This window comes from Martes martes (genome assembly GCF_963455335.1).
Source record: "Martes martes genome assembly, chromosome: 4".
In the NCBI taxonomy this organism is placed as follows: Eukaryota; Metazoa; Chordata; class Mammalia; order Carnivora; family Mustelidae; genus Martes; species Martes martes.
The window spans coordinates 62585133-62597557 of record NC_137891.1 but is presented as its reverse complement, the minus strand read 5'-3'; the positions used below and the strand labels follow the sequence as shown (position 1 = coordinate 62597557).

General features: G+C 44.4%; 1 protein-coding gene across 1 annotated transcript in view; it reads left to right on the top strand.

Moving 5' to 3' along the window:
- Window positions 1-12425, top strand: part of SULF1 (sulfatase 1) — a 150440-nt gene that overhangs the window by 88503 nt on the left and 49512 nt on the right. The window contains exons 6-7 of the mRNA XM_080801768.1: window positions 2568-2719; window positions 5053-5222. Coding sequence (XP_080657894.1) covers window positions 2568-2719; window positions 5053-5222 — 322 coding nt within the window. The remainder of the gene's footprint in view (window positions 1-2567; window positions 2720-5052; window positions 5223-12425) is intronic.

Genomic DNA, 12425 nt, shown 5'->3' with positions numbered 1-12425 from the left:
AGCAGGTGAACCGGGGAAGGTCCTGGGGTGCCGCGCCTGGTCAACCAGGAAGACGATTATGACTCTCGGAGAAGAAAAGGGTATCTGAGGAGAGAAGTAAACTGGGAAGGGAAAAGGATTCATTCCATTCTGAACAATTCTATTAAGAGTAAGAAAAACATTCAGCTGCAGGTATCCTACAGGTAGCTGTGTATCAAGATGAAAGCGAGCTAGCTAGCCCATCAAGACACAGATATGACGTACCAAGGACGAGACTGAGATTCAGAAAGGCGTGCTGGAAAAGCAATACCAGTAAACTGCCTGATTCAGGGATCTGTTTTCATCTTCCCAGGCTCGTCATCCAGGAACTATCTTACTTCATGTGTGTAAGTGGAGGCACCTGAAACCTGCTTAGTGAAGATGCACAGTGGCTTTGACACGGAAGGCATCTGGCTAGCCACAGTTTCTCCCTAAAATGAAAGATGGTGGCCTTGATTAAAAATCAGAAAAATTAAAGCTTGCCTGCATGTGTGTATTATATACGCACGTATGTACAGGTCTAAGCGTCTGTGTACACAACACACACACACACCCCTCTATATCCATATATAAAAATTTCTCTACTCCTTAAGGGGAAGGCTATGTTTATGACTACTACAGTGACCAAACATGTAGGTTACCCAGAACAGGGCTTGTTTATGCCTGCCTTCCTGGTGAAATTACAACTATTAGGAATAGTACCCTCCTTGTCTTATGGACTGATTGGGTCCTGCAGTTTTGAGGGCTGGTTGGTTCTTAAAGAACCCTTTCAGAACAGCGTATGGGCTATAACAGTCTCTGCTTTCCCCGCAAATGGAAATGTGTGTGTGTTTACACCAAACCTAAAAAAACTGGTCACAGCTGCTTAGAAGTAGGCTTTATCTCAGGATCATGCATGTAAACACGAGAATACCTTAACGATGGATCCCAGTTTGGTTTTTCTGTAATTGCTGAGTTCAAGCTACACTGCTGCAGTATTAGAGTAATTTTTGAATGTCATCTTGAAATAGAAATGTGGATTTTAAGTACTAAGGCAAGGGTAAAGGAGAAACACTTCTTAAATGTATACAGTGTATTTTCTCTGTAAGAATCCTAAATGTTGACACATTACCTATAATCTAAGTGGCTAATGACTTTTCAGCAAGGTGATTTGGTCAGACATTACCCACAAACTTGGGTATACTCCAGAATGTTTTCCTGCACTTGTGAAGCTCTCTTGTCTAACCTGAATTTATATTCCGTGGTGATAACGTGGTATATGCAGTGTGATTAGAATAAGTGAACATATTAAAAAAAAAAAAGGGGGGGGGGCGCCTGGGTGGCTCAGTGGGTTGAGGCCTCTGCCTTTGGCTCAGGTCATGATCTCAGGGTCCTGGGATCGAGCCCCACATCGGGCTCTCTGCTGGGCAGGGAGCCTGCTTCCTCCTCTCTCTCTCTCTGCCTGCCTCTCTGCCTACTTGTGATCTCTATCTGTCAAATAAATAAATAAAATCTTTAAAAAAAAAAAAAAAGGAAAGAAAAGAAAAGAAAGGAAAAAAAGTAATGGTACCCTCTTTCATTTTTGGCTCCCTTTCTGATAGTTACAAGGTATTTGACTTCAAGATCTAATACATTTTGTTCCCTAAACCCCAACCTGCCCTACTTACTCTCTCCTCTTTGCCCCTCTCCTTTCATCTTCTGTGGTAGAGGACCACATCCAAATCCAAAGTTTCCCTCTAACAGGATCGTAAGTTCTGTTGCCCAGTGGCCTTCCTTGGGAGTGACATGCCAAAGTTAGAAATGTGAAGTCCCTCCAGGGGCCTCGTCAATGAGCAGTAGAGTGTCAGTGTCCCACATATTTCTGTGCAACTATGATTCTATGAAAGTTAGTCATCTGTGCGTAATTCTGTGTCACCAGAATCCTTCATTATCAAGAATAGACATACACGTTTATAAAATACACATAATGTGAACACCAATGCCATAAAATGTGTATGACATAGAAACCCTTACCATGTGTCTAAGAAATGGAGTTTACAGTGGTTCCTTGACTTGGAAAATTTGTACTCTGGATATGCAAACACAAAGACAAGCTTTTCTATAGTGTTTTCACAATTTATAACTCACAAATAGTAAGTTAGAAAACTTATTTTCTCACCAAGACTGAATTTTCAGTCCCCCAGTATTTGCCCAGAGACAGCATTCCACATTGCCACTGGCTACTTCTCTGTTACATCAACTTAACAAAAGGGTACATTCTGCTTTCATCCCACCAGACCCACAAGAAATGGATGCACCCGGAGTACCATGATCATTATGGTGATTTTATTGCACTATAATCTGTGTATGTGGATGCTATGCTTATTTATTCAAAAGGAAAATGTACGTCTGTCACTTTGCCAAAGAATCAGAGTATTACACTATTATTTCGGTGTTCACTGTTAGCAAGGTTTACTTTGGTTTTACTCCCCTTTTTCAAATCCTAATTTCATACTTATGCATTTATGCATTTATTTGTGATTAATCATTTCATATGAGAAAATAATCCTTTTTTTTTTCCCCCTTTGCAGCCTTTTTTGGAAAATACCTCAATGAATATAATGGCAGCTACATCCCTCCTGGGTGGCGAGAATGGCTTGGATTAATCAAGAATTCTCGTTTCTATAATTACACTGTTTGTCGCAATGGCATCAAAGAAAAGCATGGATTTGATTATGCAAAGGTAATTTTCAGGCACTTTTACACTGCATCAATTTACTTTGTGCATAATGGGGAAAAGCCATTTTCAGTGAGTTAACTTATCCGCGAGATTGGCTTTCTATGTTCTCACAATGTTAGAATGAGAAATTTTAAGGTAATTTTAAACTCCAGGCAAGAAAAAGACTTTCAAGGAACACTGACTTTGAATAGTGATTCTTTTTTCCCTCATTAGGATGAAAGGCAATCAGCCTTTGATGAAGTATCATCAAGAAAATCATAGACGCCTCCACTCGGTCTCGTGATATTTTATTTTTCTGCTCCCTAGAGGATTTGTCCGCATAATCCAGTGTTCGTCTTGTACCATTTTGCTTTTCACTGGCATGAAAGTGCATTTCATCTGTGGCTTCAGGTTTAGAGCAGACAAGCACAATAATCGAAGGTCAGGAAACCACATTCTTTGCTTTTCCTCCTGTCTGACCAAGCATTGATATGTGACAAGGACACCTGCCCCACAGCAGAGAGAGTCCACAGCATTCTCTGGGGCCATCAACCCTCAGATTTCCAAATCTGTTCACAGAAACTGAAATCGACACGTCCCTCCGTGTCTCTAACAAATGCATCCCAGATTAGACTTTTTAAAATTCACAAAGGTTTTGCGATTGCCAACCAAAAATAAAACAATTTTCAGACGACAAGAGTGAAGGGGAAAATATCTTCGAATTTAGCCCACTAATTAGCCTAAAATATCCTCTTCTCTTCTAGCCATGCCCAGCTCTTCCTCACTTTTCTAAAAGAAGCCGGCAATCTGCTCTATCTAGCGTAGATCACTACGAAAGAGCCATTGGTGGAAATCGGAGAGAAGGAGCTTGATTTAATTTTGGCATGGTGCTGGCTTTATGCTTGGCCTGATTTGAGCTGGAGGAACTTGGTGGGAGATAAGGTGTAAGTCTGGCTCTTCCGTCCCCTTCAGAAAACAATGAATGCAAATGAATTCACAAACATTGCTAATAAGATTCCAGACTCATCAAAGTCGAGAGCTGGCGGGGACCTTGGAGGCAGATTTGAGCAATGTCCTACAAAGTGCGCTAATTGTCACTGCCATCATTTTTTATCTGTAGGGATGCTTTCATGCTCCTTGTTCAAGCTATTAACCTTTCTTTCCCTGTTGTCCTAAGGAGAGCAAAGTAATCAAGATTCCCTCCAAAGACTAAAATTAGCGTAACTTGCCCATTATCACAGCTGATTAAGTGTCAAAGACAACTGTGTCCGAAAAGAATATATGGCTTTTTTTTTAGTGAGAAAAAGGAATGAAACAGACACTCCCATGGAAGAAGGTGATGGCCTGTGGAGTTGTACTCACAATGACATGTGACACAGATTTCCTCCCTTGGGCATGGCTTTGGCAGCTGTGCTGGTCCTTGAATCTACATGTGATTAGTCATGCCTGGGAGCCTCTGACACTGTGAATGCTGTCTGGGCACTTTCTGAATAAACTTTGCAGTGGAGCTCCAGGCCAGCAGTACCCACTTAGAGGAAGCAGGTGGTTTAAGTTTTCATCGTTCCTTTTCATTCCATTTCTTCCTTCCCCCTTACGGAGTTGCATCAGTCCCTCGGACAGCAGCTTAAGTCATTTTATTAGCCAGTCAGGCTCAAATCCCAGCAGCTGTATCATTTTAGTTGTGCAATTAACAGTATAGTCTGCAGGAAATCAAATGCTCCCCATATTTACTGTTTCAAGTGAATTAATTGATAAAATACTGCAGCTTTTCCCTGTGCACCCAGATTTGAGCTATGGCTTTCATTTAGCAATTACCGTATAATTCCCACAGGTGAATTTTGAATTTAAAGAAAAGACCTTTCCTTTTGTTTGTGCATGTGCGTGCGCGCGCGTGTGTGTGTGTGCGTGCGTGCTCTGCAACTGTGAATTTGTAGTAGGCGTGGGTGTTTCCTGCCCTTGAAGTAATTAAATTTTTTGTCAAAGAATTACATCAATGAAATCTGAGAATGAAATATGTATCCGGTGTTTCATGGGCTCTAGCGTTTGGATTGCCAGATCTGATCATTATCTTGGGCAAACAGGACTGACTGGACTCTTTTTCTTTCCTAATTGCTAAGTCGTGCCCTTACTTAAAATTTTTGCGTGTTACCAAGCTAGCCACCTTAGAAAGTAACTGGCAACTGATTTCGTCCCGTTTGGGAAGATGTTTTGCCGCTTTGGGAAGTTATCACCTTCCTTCCCGCTTTAGGCCTCATGCCTTCATTGAGTGAGACGCTTCTGAAGAAAGCAGTATGCAAATGCCATCTGATGAATGTCACCTTTTGTAATTTTTGTTTTGTGTCAAATATATGTTTCAGGACTACTTCACAGACTTAATCACTAACGAGAGCATTAATTACTTCAAAATGTCTAAGAGAATGTATCCCCATAGGCCCATTATGATGGTGATCAGCCACGCTGCGCCCCACGGCCCCGAGGACTCGGCCCCACAGTTTTCAAAACTGTACCCCAATGCTTCCCAACACATGTGAGTAATAACGTCAGTTCTGGGACCTGCTGAACACGGGCCTTTCCTATGCTCCCCACCTCCCACCTCCCATCTCTCCCTCACCCTATTTCCTTCCATGCCCCGTCTCCCGAGGCAGGAACATCAATCAGTTCCTGCCAAGATACCACGGGGCAGGCTGGCCACGGGGCCTGGCATAAGGACCAGGTCTCGCGGCGTGATTAGGAGTCACAGTGTGTCCAATCTTTGTTAAGTAGCTAAATGGAAAGGAAGAGAAGCACTTACGGTGAATGGGGGAAATTTGTATCAGGCGTTCCCTTCGGTTGTCTTAAATAATATCCCTGAGCATGATCTCATAAAAATAACGATCCGAGGGTATGCTCCTTGTAGCGGCAGAGTGGCGCCCCCTGGTCTCTGGTGGTAGAAACGTGGGTCTGTCTTCCAGGAGAATACGGGGGTCAGCTTTGCTGCAGATGTGCAATTAGGACTCCTGCAGAAGGCAGCTTGCGCCGGCTTGCCCGAGAGGCCTTCTCAGGTCATGGCTTTAAAATAACCTGATGTTTCCTTTTGAGAGGCAGGAGCTTTGGTAAGGAGGGGAGGGGAGGCCCAGAAAAGGGGCTGGGGTGCGGGGGGAGCGAGGCAGAGAGCCCTGTGAGGCTGGTAACTCCCCCAGCCAGGAATGAAAAAGTCCGGATGCTTTGGCAGCGAAGAACATGATTTTGTTTTTTACTCCCCTGACCCGCTTCCTTCCCGTCCGTTGCAATAACGTGCAGCCTTCCCGACAGAGCGCTTGGCTCTGTGTCTACGGAAGGATCTGCCATCAGGAAAGTAGGGACCAGGGAACTGGTATGTTTCCTTCACCACTAAACCTCCAAAATTGGTTCTTGCTCTGTTTATGCTGAAGTAGCATCTCTTCTCACCCATACTGATTTCCTAGCCACAATCCAAGACAGAAAGAAAATTGAGTAAGTGTATTTATGGAAAGAGGGACATACCGAAGGCACTGTTATTGCTGGTCATTATACATCCCTGAAGAATCTTCCCTTATATACTTGTTTTTTTATCTTATAACTAGTAAATTCATGGCTTTGGGCCAGTGGTATTCAGGTTGTCTCTGCCATATCAAGTGATTTAGAAAGAAGGAAGGAGGTCAGAGCTGACGGAGGGCAGGAACTAACATTAAATATAAAACCAGGACAGACACCCTGCTGAACATGCCCAGTTAGGATGGAAGGATGGAAGCATCTCAACATGAACTATTGTCAACAAAGAAAGCAGGTTCCCCCAGCGCCTGGGAAATGTGGTCTGCGTGAGCCGCTGTGTTTCGGGAAGAACGCTGCGGATGGATATACAAAGCTCTAGGTCTACCTACATATAACCATGCAACAAAATTCATGAGCAAAGCCCACAAATGGCGAGGGGCTCTCCATTCCAGATCACTTACAGATGGGCAACCTGCTGGTTCAGTGAAAGAGAAAGGTCTTTGTAGTTTTCTTCCTGGCCCTGGGACCCACCTTTCTCTTTTCTTTTTGAATCAGAAAATCACTCTGTGTCGGTTTTCTTGTTACACTAGCAGATGCTCAGCCTAAGGAGGCGTGCTACAACCGTAACCCTTACCGGTGTTTTCCTGAGGTTGAGGAGAGGGCATTGACAAAATGTGGTGTTTTATGGCTCCTTAGAAGTCAGCCTGCTTTGAAGCTTCTGGGCAAGGTCTCGAGCCTACAGAAAAATCAGCTGCAGGTCAAGAGGTTCTGAGAGCCAGTGGCATGCACAGACAATTGTAGGAGGAGAGGAATCTGCAGACTTCCCTGGGCCTTCATCATCACTGAACAACAGCAACTCCGAGCCCAGCAATTACAAATTCTATTTGATTCTACAAATATTTATGAGTGGTGCTCTCCAGTACAGCTGGGATATAGGCACAAGGAAGACACAGTTGCTCACAATCAGGAACCAGGGAGCAAAGATAGGCATGGACCCCCTGGGGCCAAATCCAGCTTGCCGCCAGCTTTTGTTAATAAAACTTTATTGACATACAGCCACATTCATTTGTTTATGTGTTATCTGTGGCTGCTTTCACAATCCAACTGCAGAGTAGTTGTAGCAAATACATTATGGCCTGCAATGCCCCCAGTATTTGCTCCCTGACCCATTACAGGTTGAGTCTGCCCCCAGCCCCTACTCTGGGGGGAGGATAGGCAAGTGTCCAAACAGACGAGCACCAGTCAGAACAGAAGGCGTAAGTACTAGGACAGGCCTTCAAGGGGCTATGGAGGAAGAGGTATTCTCATCTTTCAGGGGAACACAGAAAATTCATGGACCAGCAGACATTCAGAGCAGGCCTCAAAGAATGGGTACGATTTCTGCAGCTGATTCTACAGACTGGCTAGATGATTTCAGGAAGAAAATGTATCGTGGATGAGTGGCCGCCACGTTATGTGAGACAGTCTAAGATGTGACCTAGGAAAATGGAGTGCAAGGGAGGCAGGAAGGGATAAAGCCAGAAAAGGAGACTAGCAGAGTTTTGAGGACCTGAATGAATTTGTACGTGACCGTAAGCAGAGTCACTGGAGGTCATTTGGTGGGGTAGTGACAGAATATGTAACTCGGTCATTTTCACATGAAAATTGTTTCAGTCATTTCTTTTGAGTTCGCGGGAACTACCTGTGTGGCTTACTAGTGACTATCAAAAAAATTCTACACTTGGCAGAGTGAAAGTATTTAGGCCTTTGAGACAAATGAGCATGGTTCTTTTTTCATGCCTTCTCACTACTAAGCCTGTGGGCATTTTTTTAACCTCTAGGAAATTCCATCATCTCATCTGTTCAATGGGGTTAATACTAGCACTTTGACATGATGTCATGAACAAAAACTGAGACAGGAAACACAGGTCAAGTTCCCCCATAGGGCCTGGGACACAGAAGCCACTTCATGGACGCTGATCCTTATTGATCCTTTCCATTGAGATGAACCACATAAAGCTGCTCTTTCTTGAGGCCGTCTTTCCTGACCCACAAAAAGTGCAATTTCATTTGGTTCAACTTCACGTTCAGGGGAAGCAGCTGAAGAAATGACAAGTTGATAGGCGTCATTGTGATGTGACAAAGCTCTTGACAAGCTAAGACTCACACTGGGACGAGCCTCTCACCCCCGGCCGCTCTAAACACCCACACCCAGGCAGGATAAGCACCCATCTGGGCTGTGTTATCTTTTCCGGCTGCAAAATGGGTGCTGCGAGCAAGTGCCAGTGAGGAAAATACCCTCAGCCCTAGAAAATGAAAATCCATGCAGTTGGCTAGGCAACTCAGCTTCTGTTTGCCGCTAAGCCTCGGGCATGAAGAGAGCCGCTGTGGCTCCCTCAGGCCTTCGAAGGCCTGAGTTAGCTGAGTCTTCGTTGCCCAGGCCTCCCTGGCTGCCGCTCGCTGGAGGAGGGGGCCGGCGAAGAGTCTGTGTGCGGCTCTTGTCACCATGAGTGACTGCACAGGTCCACAGTTCAGTCTGTAGACAAAAGGAGTGAGACAGATGAAGACAGGCGGCTAATTATGGAGCATGGAGCTCCTGAATGGCGGGTTTCCTCAGCGAAAATGTTCGCCACACACTCGAGCATGCTTTGCAGACATGTTCGGCAAGCCCTCTGCAAACAGGAGAGGCTGTAGACACTCCCCTGTTGGGAGAAGCAAGTAATGTGAACCCGTTCCGTGCGGTGGCCTTCCTTGGTGGTCATGCAGTATCCAGGTGACTTTCGTGTGGCCTCAGGCGGTCGTCATCTGGCCCTCTCCAACCGGAGTGAATGCATCGTGTTTCCACGATACTTTCCACTCCCAACAAAGGAAGGAAGCCGGGCCAACACTGGCTTGCTGGCTTTACACTTCAAGGCTGAAGGTTTTGCCAACCAACTAAGAACGAGGGCAGATATGGACCCCTCGTGACAGGAGGCACTGTTTAATCAGAAGTGGTTCAGCTGTTCTAGGCCTCGGTGATACCTGAGGGAGTCTCCGTCATAACATCACACATGATAATCCTTATCCTAAAGCTCTTCCCTGTGGCGAAGACCCTATTGTCCTTTTCAGTAAATTACCTCCCAGGATCCTCCTAGTATTGCTATACCCTCACTCTTTCTGTGACACAGCTTTTCTCTCCTGGCCGCCATGACATGATAATGTGCAGCAGTGACAGGAAAGGAGACTCCATTTACCTACCCTATGATTCTGGGGGAAGCTAAGAGACTCCCTCAGCACTTTCCTACCAACCATCCCCCTATCAACTGAAATTTTTTATTATTCCATTTCACCAGTTCTTTCTCCCTGTCCCTGGAAATGTGTCTGATTGTGTGTATGAACACACAAACACCGGTTCAAGTGAAATCTAAACTCTTGGTAGAACAATCCAGCTCCTCTAACTTGCGAGAATTGGTCTAAAAGCACTGTTTGGGGGATGACAAAGTGTGCTAAAGGGACAACAACCTCTGCGTAAGCCTCAGAACAAAGTTTTTAAAACACCTCTGTTGTCCGAAATGGGAAAGAAATGTTTTCCCTTAGAGGAATTTGCACATCCTCACTTCATTGCTTCCACAGATCCATAAAAGAAAATGCTTTTGAAGATGAGAGAATTTTAAATTCTCCGTAAGAATCTTTAATCTGGGCAGAACTCATCGCTCCTTCCCTGTGTTCCCACTTCGTTCTTCTCTCTGTCATTGACTGCATATCCCATGGCACTGGCTGTTTACCCAGACCCTTGAAGTCAAACTGCACATCTCCAGGGGGCAGCATTCACACAAGATAAGGTGTGAATGAGGCCCTAGAGTTAGGCAAGATAGCTCTTTCCAGAAGGCAGGGCCAAGTGTTACCTCTCTGCTTCCGGTGTCTGGGGAACATGGCTCCTTCCCCATCCCTTGTCAGATATTTTTTTGTTTAGCAAATGAATAAGCGTGTTAATTCCAGGTGACATTAAAACGTATTTAGATAGCATAAAAATATTCAAGCAGTTGTTTTTATGAATTAAAGGACACCTAGAAATCATCGAATGCCATAACCTTTTAGGTTAAAAAATGAAGGCCCAAACTTTATTTCAAAAAAATAAAAGACCCAAGTGGCTCTGCCCAAGTCACATAAGTAGACAGGGACAAAGCTGGAGCTAAACCTCTGTTCTCTTGGCCCCAGGTGATCTTTGTACTTCCCTTGCTTTGCTCAGCACTCGTCACAGTTACAGTTAATATTAGAAGTGGCTCCCGTGTGTGGGTTTGCACAATTCTGTTGGAGTTTGCGGCATCTTAGAAGACTTTTTAAATTAGTTTCCTGCGGTATCTATAATCAAGATCATTTGATATTATTCTGCATGCGTTCAAATGTTACCTACCTAAAGACATTTGAACTCAGGTGGGGAATATCTCTACAAAGTCAATTAAATAAGTTCAATTTGAGTGAAAGCTGAGATGGTGTGGCCTGGGAGATTAAGTATAGAATTTCCAATTTAATGCTTTGAGTGAGTGTCTTAAGTCTATATAACTAGCTTATTCTGGGAATTGAAACCTATTTCATTTCTTACAGAATGAAGGACCCACTACCAGTGCTCTTTAAGAGTTAGATCATTAGAGTTTTTGTTGTTGTCCGAGACTAAATAACAAATGAAGAAAACACACATGCAGATATGAAATGCTTGAAATGTCTTTCTTTTCGCTGGGTGACAGCAAAGGCCATCAGCGGTAAAAATGAACTGCTAAGTTCTTTGCAATTCCCGGAATATGGATTTCATACACGACACATGCATTTCTTAAAACCATTTCTCGTCTAGTGAGAATTATTCTCCCCAAATACCCTCCCATCAAAAAAGAAAGGTGACATTACTGATTTTCAGGATTCGTGTTCTCGTTATGCCAATAAGCAGCAGAGGAGAGGGAATCAAAGCCCAGAGAGAATCGGCATGGACGGCAAAAGTTGAAGTCACAAATGTGCAGTCGAAAGGATCTGTGATCTAGTGCTGAGCAATAAATTCAAACACGAAGAAAAAGCAATGTGCAGAGAAGCCTCACAGGGGGAAAGTTAACATTTTAAACTATGAGAATAGTCTAGGTTTGGGGGAGAGTGTAAGGCCTGGAATGCAGAATTACTGGTTAAAATCCTTCTTGGAACAGACAAGAAGGAGCCTTACCAGGTCAGGCACGTGTGACTGTGACCCCAAAGTGGATTTTTTTTTTTCTTAAAGCGACAGAAACTTAAAAACGACAACTTCGTCATCTCTCCTCTCAGTTTTTAAGCAAAGAGCCAGTATTATCTATCTTTTCGCTGATGCATCCAGTTTGCCTTAGAGGGTCCAACTTTATCTTGTATTGTCAGCAAAAGCAGACACTGGGCAGCTGTGGGAGGTACTTGAATGGGGAGCAGAAAAGGCTAATGGATGAAGGCTAAGGATTTTAGGACTTAGTTTTGGCAGAAAGGAATGTATGTATCAGATCTTTGAATGACAGGGATTTTGAGGCGCTCCTTGGGGACTCTGGTGCAGGACTCTGGTCGTTGTGACGTCATGGGAGGAACTCCGGCCCCGGGAAGGAATTTCTGAGCCACCTCTATACACCTTAGTTTCTCATTTGTGAAATGGGAATAAAGTGTCCTGCCTGCTCCTCAGGGTTGCCACAGCAACCAAAAGAGCTATTAAATGATGAGATCTTTCCCAGCTACCCATGAGGACGAGTATGATGCGGTCCCAGGATGTGTTCTCTGGAGTCACTGAAATCTCCTTAAACCCTCACAAAGCTCTGAAGTCGTTATGCCCATTACACAGATGGAGAAACAGAGTCTTAGAGGGAAAAAAAAAAAAAGTTGCCAAGATCACGCAGTAGTAAGTAACAGAGCTGGGATGAGATTTCAGGTCTGATCCCCAAACATTCTGGAACAATCGGACCTGTGATTGTCCACTTTTCCCCAAAACAGTTACCTGCTCCTTTCAGTGGCTACCGTTCCAGCTGAGGGCTCCAGGCCCCGTTTGAGTCATTGTGAGTCAGTTCTTAGGGAAGCAAGCCTTAATTATCACTGGAGGACAGAAGGCTGCATCTTCCAGGAATTTGGAAGACCCCAGCAGGAGGCAACCACAGGTCTTTGGCAAAAGATCACTTTTCAGCAATATTGTCAATTCCAGCGACCCCCGACCTTCCACCTGCAGGTCCCCGAACAGCTGCTGTTCAGTGGGTGGGAAGCAGGGGCAGGCTTTAAAAGGCAAATGCATCCCCCC